Source organism: Branchiostoma belcheri, unplaced genomic scaffold (genome assembly GCF_001625305.1).
Source record: "Branchiostoma belcheri isolate BF01 breed outbred unplaced genomic scaffold, Haploidv18h27 scaffold21, whole genome shotgun sequence".
NCBI classification, from domain to species: domain Eukaryota; kingdom Metazoa; phylum Chordata; class Leptocardii; order Amphioxiformes; family Branchiostomatidae; genus Branchiostoma; species Branchiostoma belcheri.
Window position 1 is genome coordinate 1,128,674 of NW_017803602.1, and position 23,067 is coordinate 1,151,740.

The window sequence follows — 23,067 nt, forward strand, 5'->3', positions numbered from 1 at the left end:
TGAAAGCCCGTGTGATAACCAAACAGAATCCCGTGAGATACCGCTAGTTATCACACCGGTCGAAACACCCGTCTTGAACGTTATCGCGGCCCAAGTATGACATATAAACTTTACAAGTGGTTAACGGTGGTGATCATGGAGGTAAATGTCTTCCCGGTGACCACATCAGAGACTACACATGCAGGACGGCATAATTAGACATAATTACAGATCGCAAAATTGTCCAAACCGCCACAAGGTTGCATTTCGTCTGACCGCCTCCCCTTTAGTTAATTGGCCCCCCAAACCGTTGATCAAAACTAGAACAGGGGAAATTAACTCGCTCCGACCCAGCAGACGGACGGAACATGAAACGTTCCCGCCAATAAACGGCAATCTCGTCCGCAGTAAATCTGACCTCGTTCCCGGGGTCCCGTGCGTTGGCCTTAATAAGAGCACGCCAACACGCAACACGACATCACCGAGCCGGGATCGGGACGAGTTTTGTCAGCGAAACAGATTTTTTATAATGTCACAAGTAAAGGTTGACGATTGAAGTAAGAAATAAACGTCACTAGCTTCGTCAAAGTGGGGCAAAAGGTATCAAAGAAATGACCTTGACGAGGTCAAAGTAGTTTTTGTCGTCTTGATAGACTTTTTGTCAGCGTGTTTCTGTGCCCAAAGTGACCCGGGTCACGACCCCACCTGCGCAAACCGGTAGGTTGACACACGTCGACAGGATAGGAATGTGCAGGAGAAGTTCAAAGGTCAAGTTCTCTTGTAATATTGGGTCAGCTGGTCCAATTGAACTTTTTCCCTTTCGCCTTGTGGAACGATAAAAACTTGTATCAACATGAAACATCTGTAGCATTTTGCCATGACCCGACCTCATGCTACGACCTGACTATGTATGTAACCGTCAGGAACTAACAAACAAGGCGCGCCTTCAGGGATAACCCTGTAAACCGAACTTCACCGGGAGTTTGGGCAAAAGAAGACTGCTAATGGTTTTATTTTTCACAGAATCTGAATTTAGTATGAAAGTTCATCTGTGCTGGTAGTTCACATAGTAACATTACTAAACAGATTAACTTAAAACTCATAGCGTACGCAGACTTCCTCAGAATTCAAGTGACCAAATAAGCAGAATTTCAATTGGTTTACACCTCTTTACACCCCCTTTCAACTACAGACTACGACCGCTCAGCGACCAAACATTTCACATGTTGCTCAACGAATTTCATGGATAAAGAATGAATGTTATAACATTTTGTATGTCTTATAGTTTGATATCGTGCATGACATTCCAATTATAAAACCAAGGATCCCAGCTCCAGCTCGAGCGGTCGCAGCCTCCAGTGGAAAGAAGGGGGTTTAAAATTCACCAGAGGAAACCCTGAAGTCCAACACGACAAACAACTCTGACACGACGTTACAAGAATGTAGCTCTGCCTTCTAACCCCGCTGGTCTGAATTTCACGCGTATCTTTTCACGGCGAACTTGAACCACCTCGCGGCACAACCAAACTCACAGCCAAGGGTAAACCATGCCGTGCCGTCAGTCAATATTGGGCCTTCCAACCGCACAGTGGGGAACTCAAACATCATAAGTGCACAAGAGCTTTCTGTTCGGCCCCCTGTTTGACAAGCCCGTTGTGTGTGCGCTATTTTGGGTGCACTTCTATCGCCGGGGGTCGCGAGGCCGGCACTGCCGAGAATGGCCGACTGTTTAACCGGACAAAAACGCTCTTCATGCAAGAGATGGTAAACTAAACAGCAGAAAAGTAAGCTAGCTGTCCATACTTGGAATTAACTGTGTAGGCAGCAAAGTGACGCCTAAACATACACAATTGCCAAAACGCCTTACCTGAGAATTGTGCGATATCTTGGCCACATCTTGGTAGTTTCTTCTCTGCCAATCTTCCGCCTTATATCCGATTGTCAAAGAGCCGATAATGCAAAATCCCAGTCAAAACGTTCTTCCTGTGAAGAAAAAAAGATCTACATTCGAAAAATCCGTTTTGAATCCTCGACATGAAGAAGGCGGAAAATCCTTTTCAAGAACGACGCCATAACATCCGGTGGTTCAGTACAATCTTCTACACACTGATGAAATGATTCCAACGACTTGTTCCTCTTTCAGCAGTCACGATAAAACCCCGTAAGTTCGGTAAGTTAAAATCCTCTCCACGCGCACGGAGGTGATAAATCCCGCGGCCTGCCGCGCTGTCAGACTGGCGGTGCGGTATGATCAGGTCGTCCGGCGGAGTCGCCCCCTCCCCGCGTCACATGGGCACACACCAACACAGACCTGTCAACAGGAAGGAACGAACAGGACAACAACGCTGTACAAATTCCACTCTGTGTACCGACAAGACACGGCACACTTGTCAGCAGTCGGCACGGACTCGTCCGGTTAGCACGCCTCACGACATCTTAGCACAGACGCACGCAAAATCTTAGGATTCCTTCTGAGACACTTGCTTTTATCCTTCAAGACTTCTTGAGATTCCAGCAGTTACCATGAGTCATGTCCTCAACTCCTTTTCTCAGTTGCGTGGTAAGTTTCGAACGCGAGACACGTGACCAATGCCTTAACTCAGGTGCTCACGGCTTGGCCGGTATGACGTCTTGAAGAAAGTCCACCACATCTTAGTCACCCAGGTACGCTGCGTCCTCCCCTCGGTCAAACACGCCGACGCCCTTGTCTCACCTGTACGTCGTGTCCTCCCCACTACGTCACAAGGTGGTAAATCTTTAAACGCCTTTAAGTCCTATCCGTCTGATTCTTGTGTATACACCCCAAACTTTGGACCGTCGAGAGTTTGTCTCACCGTCCAATGTGATCTCAGTAGCGTCGACTCCAATGTTCGAGTCACTCACTCTCTCATAACAGTCCAGGGACGTCGCTGTGCCTTGTGTAGAATTCGCTCCCTCAGTACATTACGTCACTTGCCGGCAGAACCACAGATCAACTGAAAGGGAAACACACAAACCACGGTTTAGACGGAGAAAATCTGGTACAAAATCGTTTTCCTTTTTTTTATAACATTAACACGCCGTTCTGACAGATGCCTAAACCCTTGGCGTTTGTTTTGTGTGCTTTGATAATGCCCGATGATGGACATTTGATTTGTAGAGGAAAGTAAGAGACACCTGCCAGTTGTGTAGACAAAAGGAAATGGGTATCTAATCTAGCTATTAACGGGACACCAGACAGAACAGTATGCTTGTCAGAAAAGTATAGAGTAGAATTCGCGCTGTGCGAGAACATCTAGCTATAGAACAATACTAAATGCATTACAACCAGTGACGGATAGAAAATGGAAGGAAACAAAATCCACGAAATATCATGTCGTTCCTATCATACCCATGTCTGAGTCGTGTCTGTCGTTAGGGTCGAGTTTGTGCGTTTGTTTGGGTCCTCATTCCTTCCCGTGGACGTACCGTCTTGGTCACTGTTGCCACAACCCTCGAGACTATCTTAACACTTTCACTTTTGTAGCAGGAATGCCAGGAATTCGTCGGAGGAAAACAGCGGGAAGCGGAGGGAAAACTTCTCGGTGGGTTTGAAGCAGCACCTTCCGTGACGTGTGGAGGGAGTGAAATTGGAAGTGTTCCGCACTCCCCTGGATAATACTGAGCCTCTTTTGGACGAATTCTCCTATCCATAACCCTTAATAGTAAAAGGAAGCCTTGATGGAGGCTATGTGTGAGTGCCTACGGGGCGTCCGAGCAGATGCTGGGTAGAAGGTAGTAATGTGTTCTAAATGCCGGGCTTTTCCAATCCCAATCTCAAATATCCGTGCAGTTGACCAGCGCGGTCACATTCGTCGTAGGACATCGTACGGTTTTGATGCCGTACAATTTTCCAGCAGGCTGTGACAGAACCAACTGCCGACAAGGATCTTAGCCTTTTCAGCAACAAGACAAATTCATCTTCTAGGACACGCGCACGACTATCCTAGCCTGGGTGCCATCCGATTTGTAACGGCTACCCCGAAAAAAAATTCGGGGCTACGACTATCCCAAATATGCTCCCAATTTGCAATCGAACGACGATTTTACGACGCTTGCGAAAGGACTCGGGAGGCGGCTGGAAAGAGTAGAAATTGGCCAAATAGAGATAACATGCCAGAGGAGTTGGTCCGCTAGAGAGTAGAGTTCGGGCCGGCAAACTGCACTCTCTAGCGGACCAACTCCTCTGGCATGCTATCTCTCTATTTGGCCAGTTTCTACTCTTTCCAGCCTCCTCCTCAAGCCTAAAAAGGCTAGTCAGAAAACTTTACGATGGTCCATCCCTGTATCTGCTCGGAGACCAGTCTGGCACCCAGCCAGACAGCGCCGTGCTTGAAACCAACTCCAGGGAAATCGTGCGTGTAATGGGGGAGGGGAGTGAGGAATAACAGCTTTGTTTTGACTTCTAGTCTTTAGACCTGCCAAGTCTGAGGGCGATGTTTTCACACGCTTACAACTTAGCAATTACACGTAGGAACCACCCGGGCAGACTGCGCGGTCGGAGGCTCGGGCTGTAGATCTTACACTTAGGCTGGTGTCAACTGTGGTTTGTGGGCTGAAATGGAGCCAAATGTGGTTTTAAGATTAAGCTGAGACCAGCAGACCGCTTGGCATCAGCTGATTCTAGTATACCATCAAAAGGAATCCGCCTTCTGTCTACTGCCTTAAGTTACGATTTTCATTTTGCGAGACTTACGATTTTCATTTTGCGAGACTTTTGCAACAACGCTCAACAAGGATCTCAAACAACTTCAGCTCTGAAAATCATCCACCTTAGCTTAGCAACTCGTTATTTAGGGCTCAGTCACAACCGTCGTACGATCGTCATACGATCGCAAACTACCTGTGCTGAGTAGTCTTGCGAGTGTCCGGCAAACTTCAGCTGCATTGTTACGGACAAGGCTTGTCAATTGTCTACGGTATCAAAATTGTATGCGCATACAACGGCCTACGGATGTGGCCACGCCCCAACATAGAAGTGCAACTTGAAGAAGTTTTAAGAAAAACAGTGCACTTTGGAAGTTTGCTTGTTCTTTCATGAAGTCCTTAGAGAGTGTGAAGAAGGTATTCAGCCCGTACGCAAGTTTCGCTGCCTTCAAGTGCCTATTGTTGCGCGACAGGAAATATCGTCAAACCACCAAACTTAAAAACCTCTTCTTTGTCATAACTGCTCTGCTTTGAAACGCCACATAACCAGTCTCCCTAACGTCGCTTTGTGGTATGTTATAAAAGCTTGGCGGGTTGAGGATTAATATACCCTTGCGTGTAGCCACAGAACAATGGGAAATGTGGGTCAACAGCGGACGTCAATTCAACATTACCTACGCTCCAGTTCTGGGGAGATATCAGGTTACTAGTACCAGTAGCGCGGGATAAATCTCTTCCTGATGACCATTGTTCTCCTATTTCCCATGGTGGAACGGAAAGATTACGTTTTGATGAGGAACCTTTGAACTCGAACTCCATGCGGACCGCGCGGGAAGTGCAGCACGCCGGGAGGCGTGGCATTCCGAGACAGAGAGTAAGAGTCAGCCAAAACATTTGGATAAGTGTTGGGTAGGGGATTTACCAGACTGACTAGAGTAGCCTTGGTATGGAGGGAACGGTACGGTGTGGGTCGCAGGGATTTTTCGGTAAAACAGGTGTTAGGCAAGACAGGTGTACGTCAGGTAAGTCAGTCGCGAGACAGGTGTTAGGTGAGACAGGTGTGTCTCAGGTAAGTCAGACGTTTGTAAACAATGGCTCCTGAGTTCCAAGGTCGGGCGATCCTACATCGTACATACAGGCCCACCGGGACAAACTGCTAGTACACACAACCTGGGCAAGGTAGACGTTTTGGGGGGATGCTCTCCTGCCCCCTGCAGCTGGGTTCCACGCTAATGCTTGAAGATATAGACCTACCTGCCATAGAACTTTGCAAGACATCCACGTTTTCTACCGTATTTTCGCATTGAAAAGTGACCACAGCTGCAAACCTTAGGAAACTGGGTCAACAATACGGTCAAGTCATCAGACTATGTCGAACTCGATGTTGTCGACCAACTTGTGTCGGTACATTTCTTCACTCACTCACTCACTCACTCACTCACTCACTCACTCACTCACTCACTCACTCACTCACTCACTCACTCACTCACTCACTCACTCACTCACTCACTCACACTATCATGCGAACAACAATCCGTGATACACCGTTTTCACTTGCTCAGTACACTTGCTAACGAAATGATATAGAACCCAATATATCTTATCGCTTGCAGTAAGTACATGTGCGTTAAGTTATATAATGCGTTATGTTTACAAATTGATAGCGGTGTAAAAACTATTAAGCCCCCCATCCCATATAGCACACGTAACAACGTTGTAAGTTAGCGATATGTTACCGTTTTTTTATGTAACGTTATATAACGCTATATGTGAAGCACTACAGATCGTTTATAACGTCATGGTGCTAAACATCGTTATATAACGTTATAGCAGTACAAATGGATAATAGTGTACAAACTATTCCAAGCCCTCCATCCCATATAGCACACCGTTACAACGTTATGAGTTAATAACCCCTCCGCCCTCCCCCGGGACGTTCTGTCGACCGCGCCGCGAGTTCGCGACTCTCCCGACCGCCTGTGTCCGGCCCAAACAAACCTGCGCGTCCCCAGACCTGGTCCTGTTGCCTGCTCACGCCCGTGTGTGTGTGTGAGGGGGAGAGAGCACTCCGACGGTGCTCCAAACATCTGCTCCCCACACATCACTCCTCACATGTGGAAACACTGAATACTCATAAAACTAACGCATGGCAGGACCCGGTGTTACTTCAAGGTAACGCTACATGTACCGTCCAGGCCCCAGGCACACGGTCACACAAGCACGTAGACTATCTGCCGTGTGCACAGCGCCTGCCTGCCGGGACTCGCTTGCACTTGTCACAAGGAACACCTACACAGAACCGCACCTGAACAGGTACACGTGTGTGCCGTGACACATCTGTACACAATACCTGTCGTCAGAAGAACACGTACATGTAGGTCCCTCCCGAGAATCGTCAAACCGAGCTTCACAGCACGTCCTGTGCCACGGCACGCCCTGAGCGCCTCTTGGGTCTCAGCCAAGTGCACCCCGTATGTATGCACGGGCTATTTGTGGCACCAGCAGCGCGGGCCCGAACCGGTGGGTCCCTGGCCGGGCCTTCCCTCAGACCACCCCGCTATCCCTGCCGTGTACACAGCGTCATGGCACACGGGGAGAGGGTGAGGGGTCCGTTGTAATAGCCTGACTAACTCCAAGTTGGACGGTAGCGAGATCCTGACATCTTAGCTTTACACAACACCTCATTTACACCACTTCACCTACCTGTACGTCACACAGCTCGGGCCTTATAAAACACCAGCACTGGTAGTACAGAGAGGCCCGCACGGAAGGAGCATAAATCTCTTAATGCCCTGCGTCAAGACAAAACATATAGTAACTCCGAGAAAACCCCTCCTCTGTAAATAGCCCGTCGACCATTGCCGACCTCCCGGGCAATGTCAGCCCCGCGCGTTGCCGAGCAGGGAAATCGCGCCATCGGTTGCTACTTATGGGGTCAACCCGTGCTATGTTTTGGGTCGATATAGCTGGCAGGTCTTCAGAGTTAGCGCTAAATCTGCCCGCAGCGCACACATGTAGGAGGGCTGAAACAAGTACCTGTTGCTCCGGGGCGGGAGAGAGCCGGTCTCGGCGGGGATGTGAGCGTCTCCCGGGAGTTGTTCTCGGTTTGTTCGGGGTGCGGGTATCGGGGCGGTCCGGCACTGACCGAGCACAATGACCGGCGCGTGTTCTATTTATTAGAGGTTAGGCACACACATGGGGACAGGGTGGCCCTGCGGCTTCGCTTACAGACCGCACGGTAGCCTCGTCAGCAGGCGTCCTTGGAGCGTTTGATAGCCTCAATAGTTCGGAGAGGTTGAAACGTATGGGACAGGCTTAGCTTGCACGCCGTTGTAAAGACCTAACTACAGTCTCCACTGTGTGTCTTTTTTTATACAAGCTGAAAATGCAGAACCTATAGAAACAACATTGCAAGTACTACATCACTACATGTATCGAAAAAGCGTCACGCTTGGCCTGAGTCTGAGGTCGGCTCTAGACTACAGCGGCGGTATCGTTAGGAAGACCTCCGAATGGCTGTTCACGAGGCTGAACGTACGCATTACGTACGTTGTCGGCACTGGCGTGATTCGATCACAAAATTGAAAGAATCCTAGCCTGATTTTTTAGAGGTTGCCGTTACAAATCGGACGGCAGGCCAGGCCAGAAGAGTCCAACACTGGCACTTAAACTAAAGGCACTGGCACTTAAACTAAAGGCAACTACCTGTCACGATGGCTTCAGTTCCGATCGAACTGTTACAGTTATACGTTTGTGAAGATTACTCATCCAGGGTAGTAACAGTAAGATAGTATTTTAGACTTTTCAAACTGGATTAAAGTTCAATTAACTGGTGTTATTTAACTTTTATCCAATTTGCAAAGTCTAAAATACTATCCTACTGTTACAGTTATAGTGATATTTGACAAATCAAAGTCAGATTTGTTCAAGAGTGTCCTGCCAAACTTAAAGTGACAGGTGTTTCTAGAATACGAGTTACAGCAATATCAATATTTGGTTTCAAAGTCGATGCGATTTGCCCAATAGACCCCTTTCCCACTAGGATAGAATTGTCCGGATCGAGCCGAATAGACTGACTTTCATCCAAGCCGGATCGAAGCCAATCTAATCGACTTGATCGCACAATTCTATCTTAGTGGGAAAAGGGCCCTAGTGTCTTCCGGGTGTTTCTACACTACGAGAGCAAATTTAAACACCTGTTGTGCAGGCGCCTCACGTTGCTGGAGAAGCCCTTAGCGCCACCTAAGTAAATCACTCTTCCTACTCCAACTTGTCAGGACTGCCACCCCCGCTTACCTGGCCGCTCACCTGGGCATTGTTCTCTCACACCTGAGGCGCAGGAGCAGGTGTGGCACACATTCTGGAACTCTGACCCACATCCCACAAGCGGTGGAGGGTCGTACTGTGGTCCCGTGGATAGAAATGCCGCATCTAGACCACGACGTCTCGAGTTCTACTCCCCACCGTCGACTTTCTGAACGTTACTTACAAGGAGTGTAGTCTTTCTACCGTTTGAGAATACACAGGAACACATTTGGCATATCTAAGAATTCGCCGCACATCTCGGAACGATTACTGGTGAGGAAAGATTGAGGTAAGCTCCAGCCAAACGTCTATCAGGCCCTGACTCACTGGCCCACCTTCTGCAAATTTGTTTCTGTGTCAACTGCCACCAAAAAAGGAAATTAAACTAGTGTTACTTACCTCATAATATGATTGTTTTTCTATCTTCACTTTAAAAGCATGGCTACACTTGATCCTTGTGAGACTTAAGCTTTTAGATCGCTTCAAAGCTGGCCGACATCCGCTACATGTAACTCTGTGGAACTTTACTCATTATTTCACTGATTGGTCCATATTACTATTTTTATGATTTATAGAAAGTCCGATTATCCAAACCTGCAGGGAAATCTTGTGGTACAGCCAACATCAGGACAAGACTTTGATGTCTTACTTCTGCGAACACACGAACCAGATGTGAACTACAACCGGGGTTACCACATAACAAAGTTATCAAAACCCCCAGCAAATTAATGTGACAATGTTCTATAGAATTAACGTGGCCGCCACATGTGTTATTAAGCTGGGTTTATCAGGCAGTCGATCGGACGACCTATCGAGCCTTGGTTGTGTGATGTATCGTTTGGCGCGCTGGGGTCGAGCTTCCGACGAGTCAATCATCGCACTCGCCCGGGGTGTTACCGGGCTGCCCTGTGCCCCTTGGCGGGAAATATAATCTACAATCACAGGTCAGACCACAGAAGGGTCTACTGGGCCTGGGCAGGTCATTACTGGTCTCCAAGCAGACGTGTGTTGGCTGCTTGTTAGAGTCCGTCTCTTCTCCCGATTTGTTCGATTGGCCTCTTTCGTGCCCAGCTGCAAACACAAGCTTCCTCTGCTGCATATGTAGCAAGAATTTGTAGGTACACCGAGCGCGCTTTCTTAAACTTGCCTTATTTGCCACATAAGGGGAAAAAAGAAGTGCAAAACGAAAAGGAGCAAAAAGACGTACAAAAGGAGTGAAAAGCAGTTCAAAACAAGCCAAAGGCAGTATGACACGACGCGACCAAAAGGTACACCAAACGAGCGAAAAGAAGTAAAACCGAGCAACTTTTGAAAGGAAAACAAACTACCTGACGTCTGCCACGCAGATGCCGTGACAGTGAACCTGTGTGTTTTGTACATTAGAGGCCATCAGAGGCTTTACAGGTCATACCGGACGCCCTCTCAGTGTGATGTACCAACTCCTACCAGGCTTGTAAAATGGATACAGCAGATCGTTGTCAAGCAAGGTAATGTAGGGGTGAAGGTCCCATAGTCTCTGAGGCCGTAGGGGCATGTATCTGCAGCTGGGACATGGTCATGATTGGAAGGTGGATCCCATCCCTCTCGTTCCACCGCCGTGTACCTCCCCAACCGAAGTCAGGTACCTACACTTGGTTGGAGTGAAAAAAAAAACGTGCGTTCCCCGAGGACACATCATCTAGCCAGAAATCGAAACAGTGACCTCTTCATCTCGTGCCTAGGCAGCCACTCGGTCATCCGATACCACGACGCGTTGTCAAGTACAACCGTAATAATGAGCCACCATTCACCGGCGTGGGCACACCCAAAGCAGTTTTCGAGAAGTGTGATGGGTTCTTTAACACCCGGGAGTGGTCTTGGCCAAGAACTCGGGATATTTTAATTCAAAAGAGTTGCCGCTTGTGTGTTACGTGCTACTGCTTCTTTCGGTCGTGCACGGCAGTCTAACTTTCAGATGGGAAACCATCGATTGCTGTGTACTGTTTTTCTGAGACGCGATTTCCTGATCTCCATACACCTGCTTGAAGTAAATCGTACATTGTAAATCGTACATCCAATGCTCAGCCATCGCAACAAGGCTCACTGTGGCAAAAGTTCATTTCCTCCTTGTCAATCCCCTATTTCCTGAACAAGTGCTACAGGGTCCAACAGAAATATAATCGTGCAAACAGGAGAAAGTTTCCCCGGGCGCCCGACAGGTGCGCGAGGTCACCCGAACAGACCACAACTCGAGACTCTTGACAAAACTGCCGAAAAATCGCGGCTTCCGGTCTTCAAACATCAACTTCAAAGGCGCGACCTCTGTGATAAATAGGGCGAAACCTGTCAGACATTCCCACCCGATATCGCCCCAGCATCGTACCATAGTTCTCTGGTCTTCTCTGTATGAAAACAGATCACTACCACTCTTGGTAACGCACCCCACCAACCCATGACGCAGTCCCGCGTTTGAGGACAGTGACCTCGAGCGCATTTAAGAACCCACCACACGTCTGGGAAAAGTGAAGGTGTTTGCCTAAATGACAGGCAGATACCATACCCAAACAGTACATTTCCTCCTTGGGTTAAGTTCTAATCAGCAGAAGAAAAACCAACCGCACCTATTGCCTGCTACGGAGACCACCGACCCCCTTGCATCTGCTTGAAGACGAGTGTGATGACACACATGACTCAGCCCCGCTGTCCCAGGGAAACACAAACTGGGCGGGAAAAACCAGCCATCGGTAAACCTCCAACTCTCGTGTTTATAAACATCGCCAGGGCGAGAGGACGTGCGAACTACACGCCTGTCAACAGGGCAACAGCGCACGGCAAACACGGCTGGCAGCGCTGTTGTCCCGCCACTAGGACACCGGGATTCGCACGGCAAACACCCGGACAAGCAGCACTGTTGTCCCGCCACTTGGACAGCGGCGCCGTCAAAAGCACTGGAAACGGTTGTCTTTTGTACTGGGGTAGTTGGACGGTCGTGAAAGGGTACAACAGCTTAAGTCGGCGTCACACTGTCGACGACATTCGACCGAATGTATTTATCACCGTACCAAAAGGTCGCAGAAATTTCAGAATCGTCAGAGAGTCCAGGGCATTTTTTGCCTAAAAGTCTACCGCAGGAATGGCGGTGACCTGCAAACATTTGCCGATTCCTAAAAATCACACAATGATAGAGAGGACGTCGGCCGTATTGCTGCCAAAATGGCTTTTCAGCTCGCAGACTCGTTGGGCGAGCTATTTTCCTGATTTGCGACGCCAGATTTGCGCGCGACAACAAACTGGTTGCATTCTTGGGACAGTCGTGCGTGTGTCGTGTAAAATTCACTTGTCTTGTGACTGAAAAGATTGCCGTAGATACTCATACTTCTGACAAAACCTCAAAATTCCAGCACGAAAAAAAATGGCACGACGAACGTGACCGGGCGTTAATTGTGTAACGAAGTGGCGAGTCGGTGTAATGATGGTTTCCGGTGGGTTTATTTGTTTGGACGGAAGGTCAATGCGAAGTCACGCCCTGATGAAGTTTGTGGCTGACTGAAGGTTCGAGAAAAGCACAGGAAATGGCGTGTTTGTGATGTAGGAGTTTCACAGCAAACTGGGGACATTATTACGCTGGGTTGGGTTAAAATACTCCCCAAGGACAAGCAAAATGGAGATATTGTTTCTGGTAATTGATGGGGACGTCATACTTGTGACATGTGTAAGTTAGTTAAAATAACTGCCCTGTGCCAAATAGTGTTGAAAGTGTAGAAATGTGCAATTATCTAGAAAGAAATGACATGTTGACCTGATACTGACCTCATAAAATCTAAGTTTTCCGCTGGCTACCGTTGCAACCACAGAATACTAACAGTGTCATCTAGCGTCCAATTTCAGTATTGCACGTACATGTACCACTGCCAGCACTTTGAGGGATTTGAATGGGTTTTTTCCCGTTTGAATGGGTTTTTTCCCGTCGCAGGATAACTCAAGGACCTGCTGACGGATTGTCGTTATTTTCGGTATGTATGGATACCCTAAGTGATGCTTAACATAATTATGGGACAATATTATGCAAATCAGGGCCTAATTTGCATAATTAATTAGGAAATTCTACAAATCTGCTGCGTTCTTTGATAGAGAGGAACACCGGCAGATACCTTAATGAGAAAATGCTAGATATAGCCAGCACTAGTACTTGAATTAGTCTATTGTCACAGCCACTAGTATTTGAATTAGATTATAATTATCATCCCTGTCCTTACCACATGTATTTTTATGTCTCTAGACTCTCTACCTACCACCTGTATGTTTCCCATGCCCAAGGACTTGGAATTAGCCTTCGGCTACGAACTTGCAAATAAACTTTCCCTTTAATGAATGAAAAGGCGAATGAAAACGTGATTGCATTTCTTGGACCGAGATTGCAGTTGGTGTCAAGAAACCGGAACAGGGTCCGGAAACAAGGGTATAGGACAGGATTTTCCCGTCGGAGTGAAACAAAATAACACCATTGCATGAAACACTTCGCTGGGGCAAAGTCTGGGTTAACCGAATCTGGAAGAGCAATAGTCACGGCACCGGTGGGGATTGAACCCCGGACCCTTCGACCGAAGGTCCAGTGCTCTGTGCAGGATCGGAGTGCCTACTGAATGGTGCTCTGTCTCACACACGCCGTAAATCACCACAACAAGTCGCTCACACGGCTGAGGACAAACGTGTGAATGCCAACCGTGTGATTGGAATATAAAAACTCGATCCCTTCTGGTTAGATCTTACTGAGAAATGTTTCCTCTCGCTACGTGAGCTGTCAGGTCGGTACAGGTTTGAAACACAACAAAGGAGATGTCTAAGACGCTGAAATGCCTGCTGTCTTCCCGGAGGATACCTGGGACAAGATAAGTGCAGCGGCTGTGGGAAAGGCGAGACGAATCCCTCCTCCACGCGTACTTACGGGTTCGGAACCCCGTGCTCTGCGGGTTGGGGAGTGCGGGTAGAGGCATTCAATGCAGTATCAGAACGGCAAAACAAAAAATATTATGGATGAGGAAATCTGTGCCATGTCTTTCGTCCATATAAACAAATCAACTACATTTTAAGAAAATGACCACCAATTTTCGTCCTCTTGGAAACCCAAAACTGATGCGAGCAATCGAATAAAAAATGTTTGGCAAATTATAAAAAAATGTTGCCTTCATTACAAAATCTACGTGGTCATGAGGGCTGAACAAATTACTAAAAAGAAGCATGGCAAAGCGAATAATAGACTCATCATCTTCATTTCTTCGCATGTTCTTCTTTTCTTTTGAAATTGATTTTGGAATCCTACGACAGTAGTATCATTTTCCAATTTTTTTTTCCAATTTACGGCATATCTTTGCTCATTTTGTGGCTGCTTTGTACGATTTACAATAGGGCGGAAACTTTTTTTTAAATAGACGAGGTAGGCTGGTACCTTTTTTTCTAGCTATTTATTGGTGATACCAAAACTACAATGAAATGAGGGGGGGGGGGCTGTAGGATAATTTCTACAGGGGTATATTGGCCCTGGAGTCGAAAAACTGGCCCATATATACCTTGGTCAAACAGCCTGGCACCCAGACTATCCATCGAAGTCTGCTGGAGACTACGTATACTGTCCAGGGCCGGGGTGACCCGCGGCTGTGACTCACAGCGGGAAGGGACCGTGTCAAGGACGGGATGAACCGAAAGTCTCAACAAGGGACGAGAAAAACACTCCGGGGAACTCGGAGAATTTCTTCAGGACCTTTCGCCACAGGTGTTGCTTACCGCGCGGTCACACTAGTCGAAGGTCGTCAAGCAAGTTTGATGTGTTGATATCAGTTTTCAAGCAGCCTGTGACAGAGCCTCCGTAGCAGGGTTATAGAACTGGTTAGCCCAGTTCTAATACGGGTAATTCAACCAGGCCGGCTATGCTGTCTATATGCAATCAGAGAATAACACATAAAAGCTCCTAAAGACCCTGAAGATCCCCCAAACCCCCAGCATGCTATGGAGGCTATCCAACAAGGCTAAGACAGCTTTTTCAGTAGGACATGCACGACTATCCCAAGAATGCTCTCGTACGGCGTATGTGTCAGTGACCTTACTCTCCATCAGGTTTCTTTGGTACCGAGAAAATGTAGAAACGGATAAAAAAACGGTGAGAAATGTTTGGAGTTAGTTGGCCAAAAGACTAATTCTGCGTCACTCGAACTCCTCTGGCAAACAATTTTCCCTGCAGTATTTGTCCGATTTTTACTTTTCGCAGTGCTCAGAATGTGATTGATGGGACTAGATATTTCGCACTAAACGCAAAAACGTTTCACGTTAAAGAAAAAAAGCTTCTATAGCGCCCGTTAACAGACCCACCGCGCCGATAATACGATAACAGTAACTTTGGCATTGTGTGTGGCGCAATGCGGGGAGAATGGATGGGCTGAAAGGGCCATGGGGCAGCCGAGAGGCCCGGGTTTGGAGAGGCGGACTGGTTAAGGCTTTCACAACCACAGCAACAACAGGAAGGAAAAGACCAGATAATCCTCCTGTACTTCTGGATAAAAGCGGATTTAGAGCCGCTGAGCGGGACTTACCGGTCCTGGGTTTGATTCCCGGATGAGCACGACACCGTGGTGAGGAGAACGTACTGGGAGACTGATGCGGCTCGGTTCCACCCCCGGTTTGAGTCGAGTGACTGTAGAGTGTGTTGAACGCGACCTTCGCGCCGCGCGCCTTCCCCACACAATGCCGCATTGTTTCCGCCTGCACTTGAACGAGGCGGGATAAAGCCGGGGCGCCTGCAGCAGGGAGTCAAGAGGCCGTGAGGCGAGGAGTGCCGCCGCGATACCCGAGCCGGGGTGGGCCGGCCTCTCGGGGATGGGAGTGTTAACAAGCGGTACTACATGCGGCCCTGTGCTGACGCACCTGCACAAAAAGTGGTCCCATCTCCATTTCAGGTGAAGGGGAGGTGTAACAGGTCGTTCAGTCTTATATAACCCACTGCCACAGTGCTGCGTGCCTGCGGAGCTTGGTTACGCCGAAGGGCGGTAATACAGGCTATACGGATACAGAATCTGGTGTGTTAGAGAAGAAAGAAAGACAACAGGAAGAAAAGAAAAGAAAAGAAAAGAGAAGGAGAAAGAGAGACAGGAAAAGAAGGAAAGAAGAGAAGCTGTACATACATGTATACAGTGATAGACGGTAAATTACAAGATCTTAAGAGCATGTTTTTATTTAATGTATGTATGAATACATGGAATGTGTATTGAATCTAGAGAAAAAAACATTACCCGTGGCACCAGAGAACTCCCTACGCAAAACCAACAGTCCAACTTTCCTGCACGGGTTTCATGGCGGCACCTTGATTAAATGGATTTAATTAGAACCCTGCTGTACTTGATTTAACCGGTCTAACGGTAATTCACGGTATTAAACACGGGATGCGCTCTAACTAGTACATCCCATGCGAGACACAGAATCCGTGTCCGTGACCTTGTGAGGGACTTTGATCTTCCTGCCTTAATCAGAGGTTATCGTCTCTGTGTGAAACACAGGACCACGTGTTCCACAAGAGGCGAGATGGTCCATCTTATCACATCAAACGTAGACAACGTTAACCACCAAACTGACCTTTAAGCAGATGTTTGGCTCTTCTTGTATTGTATAACATATTATCATATAGCCGGACGGCGTGGACCAATCAGAGGCCCGGATACCCGTGCTGTTATTTCCCGATAACAGCACATGTGGTGTTATGGCGGAATAACAGCACATGTCGTGTTATGGCTGATACCATTATGTTATAGGGTATAGGGGCATGCGACTCTTTCTGTAAACCTTTGTAGCATTTTTCTTTTTTGTTTAGCTTCATTTAAACTACAATTTGCATTAAATGAAATTATCCATATTTGTTTTAAAGCGTATAATATATTCGAATGTATTTTTATGTATGTATATATATTAAAGCTGTTGTATTTCAAACAGGAATTGTGTTGATTGACAGTTTGGATAGGCTATATGATAATAATTTTAATGCACTGCCTTTTCCTCGTTGTATATGGTGTTATAACTGCATGGGCAGCTGCCATAACCACCTCATAAACCACCTCGTTCGCTTCGCTCACACGGTGGTTTATTCGGTGGTTATGGCAGCTGCTCATGCAGTTATGACACCATATACAACTCGGGGCAGTGCATTAACCCTTTATTAAATTATAACGCTTTCTGCGTGGCTTTTATGTCTCATTTTTCTTCAGGCCACACAAGTTGATTTCATGGATGACGTCTACGCAACCTTTGTTTTTTAAATCAAATTTTCCTCCTGCCAAATGTTGCTGAATGATACATGACGACTAGACGGCGATCGCTGAGCGACCGTACAGCGACCACAACTGGATCTGTCACTCTTGATTTCATAACTGGAATATGATGCGGCAACGTAAAAGAAATCGTTCTTTATCTACGAAATTCACTGGGAGATCTGTCAAATCGCTGAGCGGTCGCAGACTCTAGTGGAAAGGGGATGTAAGATGTTGTTGCAGGTCAATCGAGAGGCCACTGACGTTTTCTTCATTCCTTAGCGCTAAAACGGTTCTTACACTGTGTTTTGTGGCATCAGTTCTTCTTGCGACTTGTCATCTTTCCTTCCTTATCATCTGTCATACTGGGTATAGACATGTCTCTTTGATTTGTTTCGTCGAACAAGTCAACTTTTTAGCGCTCTGGTATTAAATTTGGGCCGCTACCTGATGCCATCCATGAAATCAAGTCTATGTCGCCCATTTTGTTCCCCACAAAGCAAACCCACGCGCCGTAAATTTCCGCCCGGTGTCCGCCCTCCCAGCAGGACGCGTGTAAATCTACCCTGCAGGACACATCGTCTCGTCACGCCTAATCTCGCGTGATTACGCGTGATCTCACTGCCCTTGCCTCCTGGTCCTCCACAGCAAGAGCTGGTGTTTTTCAATAAAGACCCTTTTACTTTACTCCAAGTGAGTGGAATATTGTATATGGCTTGTCTGTACTTATGTGTGCCTGTCCGTGTTTCTGACGTGCAGTTTCTGCATGTTCTGCCAGAGGGTGCTCACTGTCAGCGCTGGGGTGAAGTCTGCTACCTCCGATTTTCCTTGCTGTACATTTATGGGTTACTATACACGTCACAACAAAGACATGGTATACAAACACATGGGTGTGCTTGATAGGAGTGCTGTACTGTATCACCGGTATACCGGATTCTGATGGTCCCCATATTCAGAACACCATCGGTATACAACTTATTGGAGTCTACCAGACTCCAATGAGAACAGCCCGTGAATATGCCAGAGAGGTAAGCAGGATTGAAAAGTGTACTCCCAAGGCCAGCTAACTTCTATTGCATGTTATGCCGTCTATTTGACCAATTTCTACTATTTTCCAGCAACCTATATTGTCTGGTAGAGACTAGTACATAATCATCATGACACCCGCTGGCTTAGCACGTTTAGGTAGGTCATGGCGGTGAGGACGAATTAAGAGGTACAACCATAGAAATCACCGCTACAAAAGCACCAGACAATAGGGCAGTTTTTAACTGGAACAAGGTGTCTGGAACTAAAGGAAGTTCAACGCACATTTTCACGGAACCGTAAAAATTAGAAAAAGTTGCAAAGCTGGTTTGAGATGTTGCCAGAACCACTACAAGGGATTTTGCTGTGGGCTGAATCGAGATGTGAAGTCAGATCTGCCCCAAACTGTCAACATTAGTTCCTTGCGCTAGAGTTAAGGATAGACTGAGTCACCCTCTATTGAAGCGAAACATCATGCTTATCAGGCTAATAGTGTGGCGTGGCTTCGCTACGGCTCGCCAGGCCAAGCCCTAATCTTATCGATATAGCCTCTGTCACTGCCCAACTCCCGCCAACCACGGCTAGGAGTAGGTCGGCAGCCAGGTCGGCTGGTGTTCGGCCAGGTCGGCTAATATTTCAAAATTTTTATGAGGTTCGGCCTTAGTTACCTGGTGGTTGGCTGGTGTTCGGGAGTAGGTCGGGCGTGGTTGTCAGTGAAATTGAACTAAAATTCAACTCTATTTGATTGGATTCACACAGAAAGGTAGACAGAAAGGTGGACGTTGCCTTAATCTGGTCAGACTGCTCCTACCTCCTGGTCGGCTGGTGTTTGGGGGAGGGGGGTGTCTGAATATGTAACAGGGGCTTGAGTGATCATTTACGTACAGAGGTTCCACGAGCCACAACTACATCCTACATGTAGGCCAGCAAATATGTCGGACACCGTTGCTACCTTTGACTTTGTATTAGTTGTGGACGATTACGTAGCGTTTACGTTAATCACTTTCAAGCCAACGTATAGCTACCAGACAGAATCTCCAACGGACAAGGACTACAGCCTTTCTGATAATGTCCCAAGGTTTTGAAGCTCATTGAGTGTCCTAATCAAACTTGTACGAAACGTGACCTGGGAACGTGCCCCAGGTAACCTGGGTAAGGGATTCTCTGACGTCCCATATTTCACGACATGTTGACGGATACTGTAAAGCGTAAAATGTCCGTGAACATGTGTTTTGCGATTCTGCTGCACCACGTACAGAATTGTTTCAACCGAGAACTTTAAAAGTCGTTAACACATTTCCCTCCTACCGCGAAAAAAACTCCAGTAGTTTTACAGTAAATGTATTTACAGTAAAGTGGTGTGTTTTATGAGCTACACGGCAGATTACCCGCTCAATGGCTGCTCCCTGTGGTTTGTGCGACATGGTTTCTCGTTAAGGTTGGTGCAAATCTAGACCGGGCGATGACAAGGGCGCTCTTTCTAACTCTGTCCGGGTCGCCACAAAGAATCGGCCACGGTGGTCAGAAAATGATACATCAGGCTGGGAAGTGTGTCGGTGAATAGTCGTTTTACTTTTACTGTTGTAACAAAGTAACACAAACAACAAATGTACTCTCGGACATAATGTTTCAGAAATGGCACATTGATGATAGAGTCTGGTTTTTCATTGCGCCGTAGGCCCCCTGCCTAAATTCAATTTTCCAAACGTAACGTACAATACCGTGCAACTGATTGGCGTCGACAGTAAGACAACGGTAATCCCTTCTGCTGTACTACTTTTGCTCAAAATGAGACGAGAACAGTACAGTCCGAGTGCAGATGTTTTCTGAGACAGACGTTCCTGCCATTTTCTTGAGACACGGCGCCCTGAGTTAGGAATGCACAATGCCTTCGCTTCTGTCTGCGGTACATTCTGCTGTACTATCGGTCAACTTCACATCCACGCGGACCAAGCAGTTGACTCCGCGATCGAAGAAACAATAAGACAACGCCTTAAGGATGAAAAGAGACGGTTACCTTGAAGGTTCCCTTCCACGCCTGTCGTCCTCCCACAATGGGTACCAGCGCACCCGCGCCGTGCAGTCTTTGGTTCTCTCCCAAACACACTGACCAGCTACAGGAGTTCGCCTTGACTGGGCCTTTAATCAGGGAGAGAAGAAATAAATCTGCGGCCTTGGGTGCGCCTGGTGCCGACAAGTGGCGCTGCCGCCGCCGCGGGGGGCCGGGAGACGGCCTGGGACTCCCCGGACAAATCAGCGGTCTGGCCCGGGACGGGACACTGTAGCCTGGATACCAGACTGCTCCCAGGGTCTAAACCAGACTGCTCCCAGGGTCTAAACAGACTAGCTTCTCGTCTCCAGGGCCAACATGACCAGGAGGAAATTTACCATTGGCCAGCCTGAGTTAGGCCCTGAAATTGGTCTAAAATTCCTTTGGGGGCATGTTGGCCCTGGGGCCCGGGAGCTGACCTGTGTATAGCCGGGAACAGTCTGGCAGTAAGGCTAGAACACTGCCGGTCGCTACCAGACTCCATGGCTTGCTGACAAAATAATAGAAATTGGCCGGAGGAGTCAGTCAGCCATACGGACAACCAATAGACATACCTATATACTCTCTGATATTCCACCTATACTCTCTGATCACCTATTTTGGCCAATTACTACATTTTTCAGTCCGCCAAGACGAGCGTTACACTGTCGCATTTCGATTTGTCAGCGTGGAAGGGGCCTAATGACTACTACTTTTCTGTTGTTTCTGAAACAATGGGCATAGGAAACAAGGAGACTAGGAGGAAAGTAAGAACCAACGCAATTATTGAAATGACTATTGTCATCAATATTACCACAAAGTTTTCACAGTTGTGAGTGGGCAAAGAAAACTGGTAAATCCTCCTCCAGGTCTTTCCTTGGGGGTTAAGAACTTTATTTACGACGTCTTGGTGTCCAATGTCGTGTCTTGGTATGGTGTGAAATTTCGGTTTTACAGTGTAAATACAGAAGCGGAATAGACGAACAAGTCCTAGTAATCATAATTGATGAATAATATAGCTAATCTTAAATATCATCTTTAAAATTGATAGTTAGATCGACAGATAGATAGATACCATAGATTGAAACGGCGACAAAACACGACTTCGCCTTGGTCTCAGGCCATTTCTTCGAACGTGAGCGAACTACGTGTGTTCCCTTCCGTCGCCTTCTAACAAGAATATGATTGTCCGTTCCGAACGTGGCGTGAAATTGTCGTCTGATAATTTTGGCGGGAAGCTGTCGTCACCCCATCCATCACGCTACAGGGTGGGCTATATGGTGTTCCCTCTCCAAGCAGACGCAGGGTTGGTCTTGCTACCGTACCCGAAGGGAGTGAAGCATTGTTTTTGCTTTGTCTGGCTGTGTCTGTTTGTGTGTCAAGACAGGCCTCCGGACCGTGCTGACCAGTAGGCTCCAAGCAGATGTTGGGAGGAAAGATCGCTATTCCCTAAATCCGTACCGTAAATACCGTAATGATCCACCCATTATGTCCACCAACACACTCACCCACCCAAACAACCACAAACAAAAGGAAACGAAAAGCTTAACCTTTTTGGCAACGGTATGAACGATAACATCAAGACGCCCATAGCTACTGTACTCCAGTGGAGCCTGCTGACGAGGCTAACAGTCTCCCCAAGACTAACGTTGTTTCAGCACCTGCCGTTAAAGCTGGCATGTGTGGAGAATCCCTGTCCGTGGGGGGCACCGCGAACCACATGTGTGAAAGTCTGTCGGTCAGAAAACACGGCCTGATGGCAAAGTGGTCTTGTGGTTAGGGTTGTTGGCTTAAGAATGTGAAGTTCTAGGTACCACTCCCTGAGCAGTCCTAGCAGTTTGAGAAACCCACTGAACACCTATTCCCTCACTCAACTCAGGTGGAAACTATACCTTCGGGTAAGGACATCCTCCCGGATAGAACAAACCACCGAAGTATCAGAAAGAGTAGGGGCCCTTCCTCCGAACACCGGCTGAGTGTGAGTCGATCAAACCTTGCAGTCCGGTCTTAAGCAGCTTGTACTGTACAAAACTGATGTGTTACACCTAAAATCGCCTTTACCGGTTACGTTATGAGAGGCAGAAGTCCATTCTCAGCCCTCATGGTCCGCATTACCCCTGTCACACCGCGCGAAGTACGTACAAATGTTTCTATTGATCGGTACGTGATCAATTTATCGAATGATGAAGAAAACTCGGCCCATGTTGGATCGCGCCAAGGCTGTGTTCTTGCGGAGAGAACTTGGCTTTGAACCCGGTAATTTCCTAGCCGTCCGACCGATGACAAATGGCGGAATGGTGAACCGTACCGCCAAATAAAGGAGGAAAGTTTTTGTCTAAAATAACTTCAAAGACAAGAAAGCGTTAATTTGGCACAGTATTAGTAGGAATTAAGGGTTCATGGGTCAAGGTTGGAGAAGGAGAACAGCTGAAGCTGTGAGTTGAACTTGAACCTGAAGGCCGTGTGAACACACCGGAAGGTAAAGCCCCTGTCACACATGGCCGTATATGGCCCCCCGAACACTGCCGAACTCCCCACAACCATGGTTAGGAGTAGGTCAGCTGGGTCGGTTTGTGTACGGCCAGGTCGACTACTCTTCGGCTACTCCAGCCGAATGTTTCAGAATGGTTTAGAGATGGTCCGTCCATGGTTGGCTTGTGGTCGGCTGGTGGTCGGGGGAGGGCTGTGAATGTGTGACAGGGGTTTTACCGACATCACATGTCTGTATCTGTCTGTAGTGCATTAACCTGACACACGGTGTACACAGCGGGTTCGCACTTGGACTTGAGGAGGAAC

At 47.6% G+C, this 23,067-nt stretch overlaps 1 protein-coding gene across 10 annotated transcripts in view; it reads right to left on the reverse strand.

The window, feature by feature from the left end:
* The window catches only part of LOC109469672 (thrombospondin type-1 domain-containing protein 4-like), a 101,357-nt gene that overhangs the window by 72,849 nt on the left and 5,441 nt on the right, over positions 1 to 23,067 (reverse strand). For 3 of the 10 annotated variants that reach the window (XM_019768222.1, XM_019768221.1, XM_019768213.1), the window contains exons 1-2: positions 15,513 to 15,612; positions 1,847 to 2,954 (exon numbers count right to left, since the gene is read on the reverse strand). In XM_019768222.1, the coding sequence (XP_019623781.1) occupies positions 1,847 to 1,875 (29 nt within the window). In that variant the 5' untranslated portion in view covers positions 1,876 to 2,954; positions 15,513 to 15,612. Of the gene's footprint in view, positions 1 to 1,846; positions 2,955 to 6,994; positions 7,057 to 7,347; positions 7,491 to 7,680; positions 7,779 to 8,952; positions 9,050 to 9,543; positions 9,712 to 11,549; positions 11,830 to 15,512; positions 15,613 to 23,067 lie in introns of those variants that run through there. The other 7 variants (XM_019768214.1, XM_019768217.1, XM_019768220.1 and 4 more) reach the window with 7 other exon arrangements.